Source organism: Pristiophorus japonicus, chromosome 12, assembly GCF_044704955.1.
Source record: "Pristiophorus japonicus isolate sPriJap1 chromosome 12, sPriJap1.hap1, whole genome shotgun sequence".
Lineage (NCBI taxonomy): Eukaryota > Metazoa > Chordata > Chondrichthyes > Pristiophoridae > Pristiophorus > Pristiophorus japonicus.
In genome coordinates, this window is record NC_091988.1 from 147,001,472 (window position 1) to 147,020,106 (window position 18,635).

The window sequence follows — 18,635 nt, forward strand, 5'->3', positions numbered from 1 at the left end:
TGTTCTGGGGCAATTTCAAAAATCGAGAATAAAAAAATGCGGCCTCTATCAAATCATCTTAGTCTTGCCCTCAGCTAACAGTCCCACCCTTTCTCAGCAGTTTTACTGACAGTCATGATGACCATTGCTTCTGCTCCTCCTGCATTATTAACAACTACTTACATTGATATAGCGCCTTTAACATGTTCCAAGGTGCTTCACAGAGGCATAATTGATCATCATCAGACAGTCCCTCGGAATCGAGGAAGACTTGCTTCCACTCTTAACATGAGTGCTTAGGTGGCTGAACACTCCAATACAAGTGCCACAGTCTCTGTCACAGGTGGGACAAAGAGTCGTTGAGGGAAGGGGTGGGTGGGACTGGTTTGCCATACGTTCTTTCCGCTGCCTGCGCTTGATTTCTGCATGCTCTCGGCGACGAGACTCGAGGAGCTCAGTGCCCTCCCGGATGCACTTCCTCCACTTAGGGCGTCTTTGGTCAGGGACTCCCAGGTGTCAGTGGGGATGTTGCACTTTGACAGGGAGGCTTTGAGGGTGTCCCTGTAACGTTTCCACTACCCACCTTTGGCTCGTTTGCCATGAAAGAGTTCCGAGTAGAGCGCTTGCTTTGGGAGTCCCATGTCTGGTATGGGAACTATGTGGCCTGCCCAGCGGAGCTGATCGAGTGTGGTCAGTGCTTCGATGCTGGGGATGTTGTCCTGGATGAGGACGCTAACATTGGTGCGTCTGTCCTCCCAGGGGATTTGTAGGATCTTGTGGAGACATCGTTGGTGGTATTTCTCCAGCGACTTGAGTGCTGTACATGGTCCATGTTTCTGAGCCATACAAGAGGGCTGGTATTACTACAGCACTGTAGACCATGAGCTTGGTGATAGTTTTGAGGGCCTGGTCTTCAAACACACTTTTCCTCAGGTGGCCGAAGACTCCACTAGAGATGGTGTTGAATCTCGTCGTCAATGCCTGCTCTTGTTGATAGGAGGCTCCCAAGATAAGTGACGTGGTCCACATTGTCCAGGGCCGCACCGTGGATCTTGATGACTGGGGGGCAGTGCTGTGCGGCGAGGACAGGCTGGTGGAGGACCTTTATCTTACTGATGTTTAGCGTAAGGCCCATGCTTTCGTACGCCTCAGTAAATGCATCGGCTATGTTCTGGAGTTCAGCCTCTATGTGCACAGACGCAGACGTCATCCACATACTGTAGCTCGACGACAGAGGTTGGGGTGGTCTTGGCATAATTAAAAGCACAAATAAGCGGAAACGTCAGGCCGATGTATTGATAATAACGGGTACAGTCCCCACCACCGCGTCATAATTAGACACAAAATGGACACCAAACCAAAGAAGGAAATATTAAGACGGGTGACCAATAGTTTATGTATATGATTGCCTGTGATAAGCATGGACAAAGTAAGTGGTGGGGACTGTACCCATTATTATCAATACATTGGCCTGGAGTTTCCGCTTATTTGTGCTTTTTTTTTTATTCAGCGGACTTCGCCTGAAATCTGCCAAACCAGTACTAAAGATCGTGGAATTTTAGGCGCAATTTATGTTCAGCCCAACTCTAGTTTCCGTGATCTTTTGTGCTAGTTTAAAAGACATCGCGCTAGAAGTTAGCCCTGCCCACAAAGCTGGGCCTGCCCCCAGACCGAATTCATCATCATTGAGAGTTTCCACTAATTGCTTGTTTGTGGGCGTTCGAGCAGATTAAGAATTAAGTTTTTTAGGCGCGAGGTCACTAATAGGCATCTTTTGAATATAATTTTCTTTAACTAAGAAACTGATCACTGTATCCCAATATAACTAGCTAATAGTTCTTTATAGTACTTTAAAGTTACTGTTATTTAAAATCGGGTCTCTCACAGACAATTTGATCAAAATGCTTATTTTTTGTGACTAAACCCATTTTCAGCTCATACTACCAAGTTACCACTCTTAATTCTATCAAGGAATAGCTTAAAAAAAATTTAAACAATGTTCTAAAACGCTGCCTGATTGCCCTAGTTCTTGGTCGATTTTGTGTTCAGCGATATGCAAATACGTTTGAGCAGAAACCTGAGTGGAAAAAAATCACTTCTCAAAACTAATGCAATTTTGGGTGCAATTTGCACCTGATTCGCCAAAGCAGAAACTGTACCCCATGTATGTAACTGTGTTTTCAACTTTTGTCTGGAAGTAGTTGCAGAACTCATTATTTGATGTTTACGTGGGTCTTTATGGAAATTATTTCTTCATGCTGACAGAGATGGAACATCTCCAACCTGACGCTTAATCTTAAATTTGTATTGGCCACTATCCATAGCTAGTCCCAATGGAAGGTGGAAGCTTCTGCCCGCAACAGTGTTTCACTCTGAAAAGATTGAGATTTTCATTTTTCCTAATCTCTTTCAGGTTAATTCCCAGATATTAATGAGGCAGTTGGTGGAATCCTACTGTACAGATGTAGTAGAGATGCCCTTGCTATGCTGTGACTATACATGTGAATGATCCAAATGTCAATCTTAAAACCTGAAGATTCTTTTTAATTGCCAAATCTTAAAATGCTGAAGACGCCAAGGATGCATATATTTGCATCCACATCTTTTTAATGTAGATCTCCTTTCCAACAACAACTCGTGACATAGTTGTGTGGTTTAATCTATACATTCACACCTCTAAACGATCTGAGTAGTTGCTTGTCACATACCTAGTTACAGCTAGGAGATCTCTATGCACGGTATACTATCATAATATTTATGCTGTAAATTGGTGTATGCACAAACTGATGTGAGCAAATTATCAGGTTTTCATTTTGCTCATTAATCAGTAATTGTACAATTTTTTTAGTTTATGGTTTTTGTAACTTTTCTGTTGCAGATGAAACCTATTAAATATTGTGCCATGTTTATTGTGGGATATACACTGGCATCACAGTTGAAGTTTTGACTGAAAAATGACACTTTTTGGTTGAAATGACTAATATTTAGGAGACAGACAAAAAGATGTGTAGGGATAGGGTCCTATAAAAGTATCAAACTCCTGGTAACATTGGATAACATTAGATCTGGAGTGCAGAACCAATTATGGGGCCCAAGTTTCAGCCTCAGTTGCTCCTAATTTTTTGGAGCAACTGGTGTAGAACGGAGTATCTTAGAAATTCAAATTCTCAGCATTTAGTTTGCTACAGTTCTAGTCAGTTAGAACAGTTTCACTTTGGAACAGAATTTTTTTTTCAAAAGGGGGCATGTCCGGCCACTTACGCCTGTTTTCAAAGTTTCAGCAGTGAAAACTTACTCCAAACTAACTTAGAATGGAGTAAGTGAAGATTTTTGTACGCTCGAAAAAACCTTGTCTACACTTTAGAAAATCAGGCGTAGGGAATGAGGCAGGGGGGGGTTAAAGGGAAGTTTACAAACATTAAACACTTCAGTTTTACAAATAAAGAGCCATCATCAATCAATAAATCAATCAAAAAACATTGAGGAGGAGGAAGGAGGAAGGAGGAAGGAGGAAGGAGGAAGGAGGAAGGAGGAAGGAAGGAGGAAGGAGGAAGGAGGAGGAAGAAAGAAAAAGAAACGGGCTGGGCCCAAGACTCCGGGCAGGGCCCGTCCCCAGCATCAGATTTACAGGTAGCGCGGGTCGGGTCCAGTCCGGGGGGGGGGGGGGTGGTCGGGAGCATGGGTCGGGGGGGGGGGAGGAGGGAGGTCGGGTTGGTTCAGGTGGGGGGGGGTGGAGGGAGCGCGGGTCGGGTTGGTTCAGGTTGGGGGAGGAAGCGCGGGTCGGGTTGGTGTTCGGGTCGGGGGGGGGGAACAGAGGGAGGTCAGTTCGTGTGAGGGGGGGGTAGGGAGGGAAGTTGGGTTGGGTCGGGTCTGGGTTGGGTCGGGTCCGGGTGGGGGAGGGGGCCGGGAGCGCGGGTCGGGTTGGGGGGGTGGTGGGAGGGAGGTCGGTTCGGTGCGGAGGGAGAGGGAGGTCAGGTCGGGGGTGGGGGGGGGGGGAGGGGAGCGCTGGTCCGGTCCGGGGGCAGGAGGGAGGGCGGGAGTCGGTGTCCGGGGGGGGGGGGGGAGAAAAGAGTCGAGTCGAGTCGGGAGGAAGCAGGAGCTGCGCATGGGAGGCAGCCTTATCCACACAGCCCGAGTGAGGCCATTCGGCCAGGGCTAGGGGCTGCGTGCTTCGGGCCCCTCCCACACAGTTTTGGGCGCCTGGAGCTACTGCAAATGCGCGCCCACTGTAGCGTGCAGCGGTCCCGGCACAGTTTTCAGCGCAGGGACCTGGCTCCGCCCCCTACAGCTCGTGCTGCGCCGCGCCCGACTCCAGAGGACCAGCAGGGAGCCGGAGAATACATAAGTTTTTTTTTAGGCGCACTTTGTGGCGTGAAAAATGGCCGTCCAGGTCGGGGCTGCGCCGTTCTAGGCGCGGCCCGAAACTTGGGCCCTTAATGTGCTTTGAGATATTTTATGGCTGTGAAATGCTTATACTTCAGTCTCAATCCACTGAAATTTGTTTGAAGAATTTATAACTTGGCCCAACTACATGTACAAATTATGCATTAGTTCATAAATTTTCAGTTAAATCAATGACCACACACTCCAGCTTCAGTACAGGCAAATAGCATTTTCCTCCTACCTTCCTTTGCAAGTCTGGTCAGGTGTGTTCCCAGCTGAGTAATATTGTACTTTTTTACGTAGTTGAAAAACTGGAAGACTGTCACCACTTCCTCGGAGTCATTAGGACACAGCAGTAATTCACAACAGCTGACAATCTGGTGCAGAAGTGTTCTGAATACTTACAAAAACATGAAAATGGTGAAAATTTAAAAGATTTTAAAACCTTATTACAGACAGTTATTAAGAGTTTTTTGATCATATTAGATAGATTTAATTTGGAATCAGCCTTCAGAAAGGAATTTCTCCTTGTAACAGTTTAATGGGGGAGGGGTAGACAATGACCCGACTCACGCTATCATGGTACCTATAGAGCCCTCCCTGCGATGCTAGGCAATCAGTGTTAGTTTCTCCTCCTACAGTGTCCATGATCTCTGCCACTTGAAGAGGAAAGACTAATCTATGACCAAGGACGGGAGGAGTGTGATTTATGGAAGAGGTTGCGTTTGTGTATCTCTGTAAAATGATCGCAGACCTTGATAACTCATCACTTCCTTTTCAACTGACGTAATCTAATTGTCCACGCAAGACTAATCAATATTAGTGTTGAATTCTGACATATTGCTGACTTGAATAAACCTAACCCTAACCCTGCAATGTTGCTGAATTTGTTGGGCTTTTCTAAAACAGCCTTACAATTTTTTTTAATATTGTTTAATTTGGACCTGAATCTATTGACGTCAATGTAATCAAATTTGACGACCACTCAGTCTCACTAAATAGCATATTCTCTGCTGTGTGTAGCATAATGGCTATTTTTGTCTGTTGTAACTATTGTGGTTTCCACCCACAGCCGTCAGAAGGACACAAGAACTCATGTTTTAACACAGATGTTGTTTGTTGAGTCAAAAGAATGGAACATCACATTAGAAAACATCTAACTACCATACTTGCAATCCCTGCTCCCTGCCTCGCCACAAACATTTGATAAAGAGAATAAATTCATAAAATCATGGAAATGCACAGCCAGTTAGTCATCATTGAACGAGTAAGGACAGGTTATTTTTGCATGGGTCCCTTCATGTTAACTGGCCTGTTATATACATTTTATGTTTGCATTTCACAATTCGTCTTTTTTCTCGATAGATAAATGGCAGTGATTAGCTTAACCTTTGGGTCAATACATTTTATAAAGGTAATGTGAAAACCATCTGTAATTTTCATTTTGTTACAGAAATTGAGAGTGGTAGAATCACTGTAGAATTTTTGTTTTGACTTTAATGGGATTTAGCAACAAAAATAGACAATTAATATTTAATATTGGGGCCCTAACTATTCACTTTATTAATGAACAGTGTGTGAATAATTGCCCTGAATTGATTTTAGACATGCAGTGAATGTAAAAAAATATTTGGTTGATTTTTTAAAAACCTATTTTGTACTAATGTCATCATTGGAGAAACACGGCCTGGAGGAATTAAATAAGCTTCAAGTTTGACTTATGTTCATTCGCATAATGTTCATAATATCATTTTGTATTAATTATCACGATGTATATTTCAGGTATTCTAGTCCAGACAACCTGATTAGACATAAAGTAAGTATAACTTACCTCTCTCTGTCTGTCCTGGGTATTTTGCAGCTACTTTCTGTGTATAACAATTTCTCAGCTGTGTCAAGAACTTCTCAGCTGATAAGTACAAAACACACTCTGCCTCTGTGCATTTACCCCAGAATGACATGACCGATTTCCCTTTCTTTGTTTTTGGAATGACTGAAAGCAAAATAGGTTAAAATGCAATTAACATTAGAAAGTAATTCTGAGATGAATTTTAAATACTGCTATTCACTTATTTAATGCTATTGTAATTCCAAAGTTGATACTTGAAACATCCTTTCTTTTAAAAAAAAATACAACATCTCTAACATCTTCAACTGGGTGCCATGTGTCACAGGGATTTCCACCTCCTTAATAAACTTAGTGAGTAAATTGACAATTAGCCCTGCACCTTCTAGAGTCTTTCCCAGATTAAAGCTATCACATACAATTTCTACAATGGCTTATGTTATGTTGCTGATTATTTAAAGAATAGTTTTGTTCAATAATTCTAAACTGCTCACACAGACTATTTATAAATAGGCAAACAAAAAGCTTTATTATTTAATAGTGCTGAAGAGAGGAGAGTTGAGTGAGCTCATAGAGCTCACATAAATATAGTGCTACGACATGCTTTGAATATTTTTGTCAGGTGCAATTTACTGGATGATCACCTGAGGTGTGTAACATAAGAACATAAGAAATAGGAGCAGGAGCAGGCCATACAGCTCCTTGAGCCTGCTCCACCATTCAATACGATCATGGCTGATCCGATCATGGCCTCTGGTCCACTTCCCTGCCTGCTCCCCATAACCCCTTATCGGTTAAGAAACTGTCTATCTCTGTCTTAAATTTATTCAATGACCCAGCTTCCACAACTCTGAGGCAGCGAATTCCACGGATTTACAACCCTCAGAGAAGAAATTCCTCCTCATCTCCGTTTTAAATGAGCGGCCCCTTATTCTAAGATTATGCCCCGTAGTTCTAGTCTCCCCTATCAGTGGAAACACCCTCTTTGCATCCACCTTGTCAAGCCCCCTCATAATCTTATATGTTTCGATAAGATTACCTCTCATTTTTTTGAATTTCAATGAGTAGAGGCCCAACCTGCCCAACCTTCTCAACCTTTCCTCATAGTCAATCCCCTCATCCCCAGAATCAACCCCCTCATCCCCAGAATCAACCTAGTGAACCTTCTCTGAACTGCCTCCAAAGCATATAACAAAGCTTGAAATACTTCAATAACAAAAAAACTCGGAAGATAATGGCCTAGAAATTGCAGTTGGAGGCTTCCTGCGGGCGGATGCCTCCGACCTGAAAAATGTCTCTGAATCTACCTGGTGATGCGGGAGGTTAGAAGACTTCTGGTCCTGGCCTCTATGCGAAGGTCTGTGTAGAGACCCACATATCCCAGGGAAGTAGGCGCTTCGTATGGGTCCCTACGATCATATGGGCCGGCCCAACCAACCCAAGTAGGAGTATTCCCACCCGTACTTGTCGTGAGTTCCGTATGTACGGAATCACCATAAGTGTGAATGGGAATTCCCCCAAACACACACATTTAAAATATATATTTTTTAAATATCTCTTAAAATTAATCAAAATGGGATTTAATTAATTTAGAACAAAAATGTAATTTAAAAAAAATAAATGTACATATTTTAAAGGGTCTAAAATAAACTTACCTTATTTAAAAGTATCTTAAGTATTTAAATTATTGAAAAATATATTTTTCTGTCCTTTAAAAGTCTTACGCTGAGAAAAGCAGGCCATACAACTGCTTTTATCAGTCGTAAGAATTTCAAGGGTATTCGCTGGGCAGAAGTTCAGCAAAGAGCCCAAATCTCTGCCTGCGGAGGCCCTTTACTTCTGGATGCGTGTGATCTGTCAAAAGGATTCTTGGCAGATTGCACGTTCCTAAACCCGGAACTTGTGGGGCCCCTACAGGCGCATGCACACCTCGTACGCACCCGTAGGGGTTGCAAATTCAGGAATTTAAGATCAATTATGGACAAACAATCAAAAAACACAGCTTTTAAAGAGAGTGAAAATCTGTGCTGAAGTTTTTTTTTTAAATATATTGGATCCAAGTCACAATATAGTTTCACAAAAGCCAAACTCAGTTAAGCCAATGCTAGTAGGTAAAAGATACCAAACTCTCTATTTCTTACTGCCTTTCCAGATTTATAGAGCTTAGCCTCCCAAAGTTATCCAAAGTACATGATCTGCTTTCATCCCAGTTTCATGGTTTTCTGGTGCCACTTGGCTATAGTAGCAGCAATAAATAACACTAAGCATTTGGAATTTTGTAAGAAATCTCGCAGACATGTTAGCATTTTGAATATCTCCTTGTATTGTAGCACATTAACCACCTGGTTATAAGTGGGTTTTTATTTGCTTCCTTCTAATTTCTAAAAACAAAGATAGCTGGTATTGCAGTCCTAATGTATGATGGCACAAACTGTACCTGCAAAATCTCATCTCATGGGTTCCTAATGTCAGTTATGCTTTTGCAAAGAACCAGAGGCCAAGGAGAACCACCCCCAGCCCCTGCCCCCAGGGAATGATGAGGAAACAATTTGAGGGAGTCACCTCAGACTTTGCAAGAGGTGTTGAGCCAGGACGGCAACCTGCCTCCTCAGCAGAAATAAAGACTTGCATTTTTATAGGGTCTTTAACCTTTGTGTCCTAAAGCATATTTACAGCAATTAAATACTTTTTTAAATGTATAGTCACTGTTGTAATGTAACAAAAGTGACAGCCAATTTGCTCTCTCAAACAGTAATTAAATAAATGACCAGATCATCTGTTTTAAGTGTTGGATGATGGATAAATATTGGCCAGGACACCGGGAAAACTCCCCTGCTCTTCTTTGAATTGTGCCGTGGGATCTTTTACATCCACCTTGAGGCATCGGTTTCCCTCAGTACTGCCCTGAAGTGTTTGACTGGATTATTTGCTTAAGGCTCTTGAGAAAAAAACCTTTACCAGAGAAGATTACAATAAAATTATACATTTTTGTAAACAAATACACATGAAATTTTAATATACATGCAATGTATGGACTTCACTTCTGTTATACAACAGGTAATTATTGATATACTTTTAGGGTTTTGTCTCGGGGACCACAGGATTGTGCATTTGCTTAAAAGCAATACAAAAATAAGGCAATGCAAACTTTATGTGCAAGGTATTTTATTTAATGATTCATCTTGATATTGTTTCATCTATTCAGGACATGACATTCAGCTGTAATAGCCAATTTGCATAAATGAAGTTAGGCCAAAAAAAATTAGGCAAATAAACTAGATCTGGCATTTCTAATTTTAAAAGAAGCTAATCATGGGCTCAATTTTCCCCAGTGATTTGCACGTTTTTTTGGAGCAGGCTGCTCTATTTGGCCAAAGTTAAAAATCCCCAGTTTCCCCAATCAATTTGCACCAGTGTAACTCAGTTACTATTTTTTTCGGTCAGTTTTTTTTCAGCCAAAGGGTGCGTAACCAGCCACCTACACCAATTAGGGAAGTTTGGCCAGCTGAGAATTACTCCAGTTCTGCTTAGGCCAGCATATGCGGCCACTGCTGAAAAACCTTCCCTAGAGTTAAGGAAATCGGCGCAGGTAAACAAATCAGCTGCCTGGACACACAAAGAATTGAAAAACACATAGCAGCAACTTGGCTCCAACCCCGCCCAAAGGCTGTCTGGTCCCATTCTCGGTCCCCGGTTCTCACACACAGGAAGGCTGTCCATTCTCGGTCCCCGGTTTACTCACTCACTCTCACACACACACAAAGGGAGAGAGGGAGAGGACTGGGAGAATGGGGATCGAGAAAGGGTAGGAGGTAAGTTGCTGCTATGTGTTTTTCAAGTCTTTTAATGTGTTTGGAGCTGGTTGTATGCTTCAGCTTGCATTGTGTCCCTGGTTACCATGGCAGCCCGATCTTTTTGTCGCAGACCAAGGCTCCACCCCCAAAACTGAAGGTCAGATTAGGCCACGCCAAAATGAACAAATCCAACGGGGAAACTTAGAATTATTTTTTGGCGTAACTCTTCAAGTATGCCAAAAAAATGCTTTGGGGAAAATTGAGCCCCATGAAAGCAATTTAAGATCATCTACAATGTAACCATAAAAAATTAAATATTTTAGATGGACATTTTGGAATAATCATATTATACAGCAATAGAGAAACTGGTGTGAATGTGCCAAAAAATACTATAAGATTATATATTATGCTAGTAATGTGTTTAACTTTTGAACCTTAAAAAATAACCCAGGTGGTTGAATTCTAAATATTGCTCAAATTAAAATTAGGATTTCCTATGTCTGTAATTCTCGTGAAGCTTTATAGCCCTGATCTATTTCCTACCTGTTAATGCATTAGTCCTTTATTTCAAACAATCTGGTATCTAATCTATTGTTAACTAGTTCCATTGCTATATAAATCTTCCTCTCCATAACAATTTTTGAATGGCCCTCATAGATAAATCCTGGTGCACTGTCCATAATTATGGTAATTTCATACAAACCTTCCTCCACTGATTTAATATTCCCTGATTTCTCATAACAGATGAGAGCTAGAGTTTCCAACACCAGGATCTGCTGAGAGAGTTCCTCCAATATATTGTTCTGAAGGACGGGTACAGAGTCAATTGATCTAAATCTCTGAAACATAAATAGAATTATTTCTGGGCCCCTAGAACCGAGTCATCCTGAGCCCTTTGTTTAAAAAAAAAAGCAACATATTAAATATAATAAGCTCATACATTATGCATTTTAACACGTGCTTTGCACACAAAATTAATATTACACAGCTCACCAATCTTTTAGAAACATATGTTAAGTTATGCAGAATAGGAAACTAAGAGTTGCAAGTTTGTTAGTACACTTGATTTTCATACCAACAATCAGAGAAGTTAATTGATTAATGCAAGTCTTGTAAGCTAGTTAAAGAGTATTAGGGTTCAATCTTTTACTCATGGCATAAACAGCCAAGACTCCTATGAACAGAAACCTCTGCTCTTATATGTGCCATGAGTGGGATAGCAAGCCTACGTTTAAATAGGATGCCAATTTTGCAAAATCTGGTTCAACCTGAGATAGTGGCCAGAGTTGGGGATGGAATCAGTGGTACAGACATGTAGTTTGTGGTGGGGGCTGAAGACTTGAGATTTCAAATGTTTAGTGGGAGGAAAAAGCGGCTCATCCAAGATTGGAATTGGGGCAAGCAGTCTGATTGCATAGAGCCGGTGCTGAGGCAAGAGAGGTGGTGGAGAGGCCGAGTTGGATATCGTCAGCATACATGTGGAAGCTGAATCCATGTTTGTGAGTGATGTCACCAAAGGGCAGCATGGAGTTTAGGAAAAGGAAGTGACCTGGGATGGATCCTCAGGGGACTCTTGAAGTGATAATGCAGTAGAAAGAGATGCATTGCTAGAGATAGACTGGTTACAATTGGATAGGCAAGAGTGGAACGAAGTGAGATCAGTCCCACCAAGCTGAACATTGGAGGAGAGGTTAGAGGAGGATTATGTGGTTGGCCATGCCAAAGACTTCAGAGAGGATAAGGAGGGATAATGCACCATTGTCAATGTCACGGAGGATGTCCAGACCCTTGGAGCTGGTAATTCTTCTAACTAGCGGAGTATAAATTCAACTGGTCCAAGTTTAGCTGTAAACTACTGTTTTGTCACTATGCTCATCTTTTACAGTATTGATGTGGGCAGGAATTGGGTTAAATAACTGAAGGAGCATTTTCCCCCTGATTTGAGGCAGATGTAAATACAAACAAAATAATTTCCCAGATTGAAAATATCTTAAATAGTTTTCTTCCTCACATTTAAGGCCTGGATAAATTATATCAAGGTTACATTGACCCTTATGTGATCAGTCTACTTCCCTCAGATCATGTCTATCTAAAAATACAATATACAATGTATGTAGCAAACCATTTCTGTTTCAGCAGACTCACAGGAAAAATATTCCCCCTTATCAATGGGACGGTGAAGTTTCCACTCCTCCACCCTCGCCCCAGCTTCCAGATGTATAATGCTGAAAACCTAAAATGAATGGACAATTCTGAGCAAACTTGAACCAAATTTATATGGAATAGAGCAATACAGATCCAACTGTGGAGCAAGTACTCTAAGTTTACAAACTAGTAATATATTTGAGCATATTCTATAACCCAGCTCTCGCTATCTGTGATATTTAATTAGCACTGTGTACATATTTTGGGACTTGAAAATTCCTGTGAAACTTCAATCATTCTGTAATGGAAATTTGAAAACATCTGAGAGTTGAGATCATCAACAAGTTTAAAAATGTACGGGTTTTGAAAATGAAATAAAAATAATTGATAAAAGAAAGTCAAAAAACAGAACTTCTAATTTTAAGATTTGTCAACTATACAGAAAAATTGAGTGCACACTCATAACAAAATTCAAAACTCACTGTGTAAATATGTATATTTGAATATAATCAACTACCTAAAACCATCTTTTTGCAGGGAGAAAACAATGATGAATTCTGGAGATGCATTAGCATGTGTGAGCTGCTATGCATTGGTTTACCGAGCTAAAAAAAGGAATAATTGCTGCTAACTTTATCCCCACCTACCTGTAGAAGCCTCCTGCACACCTGCAGGTGAGTGAAGAGGACTTGATCAAGAGACCCAATTTCTGATGTTAGCGCAAAGGTTCCTGTTCCTTTAATTCTTAAATCCCCATTCTTAGTCAGTAAATCATGTTGACAAATATTGCCTTTATTGTAAGTACCAGTCCTGTCAAATGGTAAGGTATACAGAAAAATAAATTGAAACAAAGTACAGCACAGATAACAGCATGCACTTGTCAATTTTTTTAAAAGGTAGTTTAAAAATAAAAGTCCCTAATTTGGGGCCAAAGCACAAAAAAGTAGCAGAATCAGAATACTTTAAGCTTGAGCAACTAAGTGCAAAAGTGCTCTAGTCTAATTCAGCGTGCAGTAATGTTGCAATTACTAAGCTATACCTTTAACCGGGCTTTCTTGATAAGTTTTACTAAATCTAATTTTACTTTAATTCCCAAATCATAGAAATTTTAGTACAGAAGGAGGCCGTTCAGCCTATCATACTAGCTTGACATCAGAGCTATTTATTCTAATTCCATCCCCCTCCTCTTTCCTTCTACTGTGTATGTAATTATCTCTTAAATGCTGTGATTGGCTCTCCTGGAATTAGGTGTGGTAATGTATTCCATATTTTCATAACCTTTTGGCTGAAAAAAGACTTTGGGCCAGAATTTTCTGTCCAAATAACGGCAACGCTGATTCTCGCTGTTATTTATGGATAAACGGCACAGCAACTCCAGGCAGAGAGCAGATGTGCGGTTAATTGTGAATGTCCAAAAGTTGCTATCAGAGTTGGGCTGCTCTGCCATTAATTGTGCAAAAAGCCATCTCGCCCTTATCCTCCCCATTTTATAGAAACTAGTTGTATTTGCCCATGAACTGCCCATAAAACTCAACAAGAAAGTTAAGTCTTGTCATTACAAGTCTTGTAAGTACCTTTAACGATGTGATAATTGTTAATTACTGCCAATCAACTTTTTTGGCACTGAAAACTAATTATTACAAGCAAGGAGTCTCATTCCTTCAGGTTTTTAACTTTTGGGGGAGATTTTAAAAATGTCATTTAAAAAAAAAAAATTTTTTTTCTCTCTCAGCCCAATCTTTCTTTCGCTCACTTGCTTTCTTTATCTTTCTTTATCTTTCTGAGCCTGATTCGATATTTAATTCACCCTCTTTCAGTCCTTCCTGTGTTTATTTAGCAATCCTTAAGACTCATTGGTTAAGAAAATACCCTGTTCACTCAGGATCCAGACACTCTGTTTCCCTCACTCTGCTGTTATAAGAACATAAGAAATAGGAGCAGGAGTAGGCCACCTGGCCCCTCAAGCCTGCTCCGCCATTTAATAAGATCATGGCTGATCCGATCATGGACTCAGCTCCACTTCCCTGCCTGCTCCCCATAACCCTTTACTCCCTTATCGCTCAAAAATCTGTCTAGCTCCACCTTAAATATACCCAGCCTCCACAGCTTTCTGGGGCAGAGAATTCCACAGATTTACAACCCTCTGAGAAGACATTTCTCCTCATCTCAGTTTTAAATAGGCAGCCCCTTATTCTAAGACTATGTCCCCTAGTTTTAGTTTCCCCTTCGAGTGGAAATATCCTCTGCATCCACCTTGTCGAGCCCCCTCATTATCTTATGTTTCAATAAGATCACCTCTCATTCTTCTGAACTCCAATGTGTATAGGCTCAACCTGCTCAACCTATCCTCATAAGTCAACCCCCTCATCTCCGGAATCAACAGAGTGAACCTTTTCTGAACAGCTTCCAATGCAAGTATATCCTTCCTTAAATATGGAGATCAAAACTATACCTAGTACTCCAGGTATGGCATCACCAATACCCTGTACAGTTGTAGCAGGACTTACCTGCTTTTATATTCTAATACACTTGCAATAAAGGCCAACATTCCATTTGCCTTCCTGATCACTTGCTGTACCTGCATACTCACTTTCTGTGTTTCATGCACAAAGGCCCCAGGACCCTCTGTACTGCAGCACTTTGCAATTTTTCTCCATTTAAATTACAATTTGCTTTTCTATTATTTCTGCCAGTGAATAACCTCACATTTTCCCACATTATACTCCATCTACCAAATTTTTTCCCACTCACCTAGCCTGTGTGTACCGCTTTCCAGATTTTTTGTGTCCTCCTCACACTTTGCTTTCCCACCCATCTTTGTATCAACTCATGCTTACCGCAACTTTGAGAGAAAATTTTTTTTGAGCCGAAGAGTGCAGGAGCAAGTCTAACTAATGACAGACACTGTTAGGTATCCTGCTACAGCAAATTTATTCCAACTCATAGCTTTATGCTTCCATTATTAATCTTAATTTGGGGCTTTTTGTTACCAGTGGAAAAAACTTTTCCTATTTACCCACTCAAATCATTTCATAATTTCAAACATTTCTATTAACCTCTGCTTCAGTAAATACAGTACTAAATTTTACAATCTCTCATCATAATTATATTTTCTCATCCTCAAGGAAATACAAGCCAAGGTTATGCAACATGTCCTCTGAATTTTAACATTTAAGCCCTGGTTTCATTCTGGTGAATCTGCGCTGCACCACCTCAAGGTCAATATATCTTTCATGAGGTTCAACGCTGTACTCCTGGATGGGGTATTACTTCCTTATTTTTATTTTCCAACCCCCTTGAGAAAAATGCCATTTGCCTTTTAGATTACCTTTTGTTCCTGTGCACTAACATTTCGTGATTTGTATACATGGACACACAAATCGTTTTGCTCCTCCACAGCTCTTAGTCTCTCACCATTAAGAAAATATTCCTATTTGTCTTTCTCGGATCCAAAGTGAATGACCTTGCATTTCCCCACATTAAACTCCATCTGCCATAGTTTTGCCCACATACTTAATTTGTCTACGTTCCTTTGTAATTTCCTGCTCCCATCTACACACCTTACTGTGCCTCCTAACTTGGTGCCATTTACAAACTTCTTTCATCCAAGTCATTAATAAATATGGCACAAAGCTGAGGCCCCAGTACAGATCCCTGGGTAATACCACTTGTCACACCCTGCCAATCCCACCAAAAGGGATACATTATAAAGATCTGTTATATACACTGATGTCCCAAACATTGGAAAAATGGAATTAAACCCCGCACAACTCTAACCAGGACTAATTTCAAGGCAATCAAGGCAGGATAAAAATAACTGAATGATTCAATTTAATTGTAACCTTGTAAGATGTATTTTCTTTGTGTTGTCTGAAAACACTTTGTTAGCAATGAAAGCACAGGTTTGTCATTTTTTTCAGTTACCTACCTTTCATCCTTCATCTTAATGCTCCCAGAACATGAAAGATTATCTTCACTTGAGTCAGCATTTAGGAAGTTGAAGCTTTCTAAGACTGCTTCAACACTCAGACTGACAGTCGATGTACTTCTGCTGTCTATCATTTCTTTCTGTTAAAAGAACCATGCAACTTTTAAAACACACACAATCTTAATAGTTTAGTTTCAATTTCCTCATTCTCTCAAAGTTTACGACAAATTATGGAGTATAAATTACACCGGTCTATAAGTTGCTCCCATATTATATAGTAAAGACAGTAAATTGTGCCGATATGTAAGGTATGCTCATGTCTAGATAAGGTGTGACTTCTATGCCACATTTTACAGTCATGTATATCCTATTGCTCCAATCTGGAGTTATGCAAAAATGTACTATAACTAATTTAACATGTTTATAATAAACTATACATCGATGTACAGAAGACACCTCAAGTCGCTGGAGATATATCACCAACGATGTCTCCGCAAGATCCTGCAAATTCCCTGGGAGGACAGGCGCACCAACATCAGTGTCCTCACCCAGGCCAGCATCCCCAGCATTGAAGCACTGACCACACTCGATCAGCATCACTGGGTAGGCCACATAGTTCGCATACCAGAAACGAGGCTCCCTAAGCAATTGCTCTATGCGGAGCTCCTTCACGGCAAACAAGCCAAAGGTGGGCATGGGAAATGTTGCAAGAACACCCTCAAAGCCTCCCTGGTAAAGTGCGACATCACCACTGATACTTGGGAATCCCTAGCCGAAGATTGTCCTTGGTGAAGAAAGTGCATCTGGGAGGGTGTTGAGCTCTTCGAATCTCAACGCCACAAGCGTGACGAGGTCAGGCGCAGGCAGTGGAAGGAGTGTGCGGCAAATCAGTCACACCACCCATCCCCTTCTCTCAACTTATGTCTGTCCCACCTGTGACGGGGTCTGTGGCTCTCGCATTGGACTGTTCAGCCACCAAAGGACTTGCTTTAGGAGTGGAAGCAAGTCTTCCTCGATTCCGAAGGACTGCCGATGATGATGATGATGATGATGATTGATGATGAATAAAACTATATAAAAAAGCAGATATTTGACCACTGAAGGTTGGATAATGCAGTACATTGTCCATTTACCCCGGGACCTGCTGCAAACATATCTTAGACTGATGGGATGTGTGGTCATCGATGTTTGAAAGGATCTTATGTGATATGAATTTTGGCATACTCACAGGAGTTCCTAGTGGTGAGAGGTTCATCGTATAAAATGTCCTATTTATGGTCGGAGATTATAAAGATGGTTGGTATGAAAAATATATATATTAATCTTGTGCGGTAAAGGATGATTTCTGAGAATGAAGTTGCCATCTTGTTGGGGTAGTACAGAGGATGCATTTAACCTATTATAATGACCTGGAAGTACTTGATGCACACACTGTATTTTTGTGGGTTGCTGGCAGTATTTCTGCCCACACGGGAACTCATCACGAGGGGTTGAGGGGTTTCCAACACCTGCGCAGATTAAAGGGCTAAACAGCTTCCTAAACGTAATCAATTTTCTCAGCTTTCAGTGAAGATGGAAATGTCCATCAATTGTCCTTTGTAGCCATCTAATTGTTTTGTTCACATTTTTTCTCAAACCTAGCAATGTTTGGATGCCTATTATGTATAGAAATTAATAATGTCAAACATTAATGGAGGTGCTAATAATCAATATAATGTTTGATATCACACCATCATTACTCCAGGGAATCCAGCAAAGGGTGGTAAATGAGGCCAGGATCCAGATCTACCTTGGCAGATTCCACAGGACCTTGGTGGGGACAAATAAGTCAAGCATGTAGGGGACGACGTTACCGGAGACAGGGATTCACAGTCGAGGAGTTCCTTCATCTCCAGCCTAGCAGAGCATTTGAGAAGGTACACTGAGTAAGAGCAGGTGTGCTGGCCTGTCAAACAGTGGATGTGGGGCCTGCCTGGTGGACCAGGCCCAGCTCAAAATTGAAATATGGACCATGCTCTTCTCTTTTCCAATGCTGATAGACCTGCTGAGTATTTCCAGCATTTTCTTTCAAGTTAAATCAAAAGCAGATCTGACTATAAAACAAAATAGGTTCAACCAGTGAAGTTAGATGACCTAGCTTTCCTCCAAATATTAAATGTTAAAAATAGCTATCTCTCTGGTAGACTCTGCTCAGAGTAACCAATCTGGAATTTAAAAAATGGCCGAGCCTCTTGCAACCCAAGGTACAACACCATTCAACAGATTTGAGTTTGGGAACTGCCACAACTGAACAGAGAATTATCAACTGAGACACGAGCAGGACATGCAGACAGATCTAGTTTAGTGATGATTACAAAAGGTCCGAGGGAGGTCTAGTCAAGATAAAAAGTAAAGAGAAAGGATGAAAAACATGTTTTATTAATTTCGGTTTAATATTAAATCATATATTTTATGGGACTGACTTTCTCTGTTGAGGCCCGACCCCGTTGTCTCCTGCCTGAACCGAAAGTGCCGGGGGGGAGGGAGAGCTGGCGGTGGGGGGGAGGGGGGAGGGAGAGAA

The 18,635-nt window shown here is 41.2% G+C and overlaps 1 protein-coding gene across 7 annotated transcripts in view; it reads right to left on the reverse strand.

The window, feature by feature from the left end:
- The window catches only part of ripor3 (RIPOR family member 3), a 227,936-nt gene that overhangs the window by 12,332 nt on the left and 196,969 nt on the right, over positions 1–18,635 (reverse strand). For 5 of the 7 annotated variants that reach the window (XM_070896021.1, XM_070896019.1, XM_070896020.1 and 2 more), the window contains 5 exons: positions 16,076–16,215; positions 12,795–12,957; positions 10,706–10,841; positions 6,194–6,355; positions 4,604–4,762 (listed from right to left, as the gene is read on the reverse strand). In XM_070896021.1, the coding sequence (XP_070752122.1) occupies positions 4,604–4,762; positions 6,194–6,355; positions 10,706–10,841; positions 12,795–12,957; positions 16,076–16,215 (760 nt within the window). Of the gene's footprint in view, positions 1–1,127; positions 1,227–4,603; positions 4,763–6,193; positions 6,356–10,705; positions 10,842–12,794; positions 12,958–16,075; positions 16,216–18,635 lie in introns of those variants that run through there. The other 2 variants (XM_070896023.1, XM_070896025.1) reach the window with 2 other exon arrangements.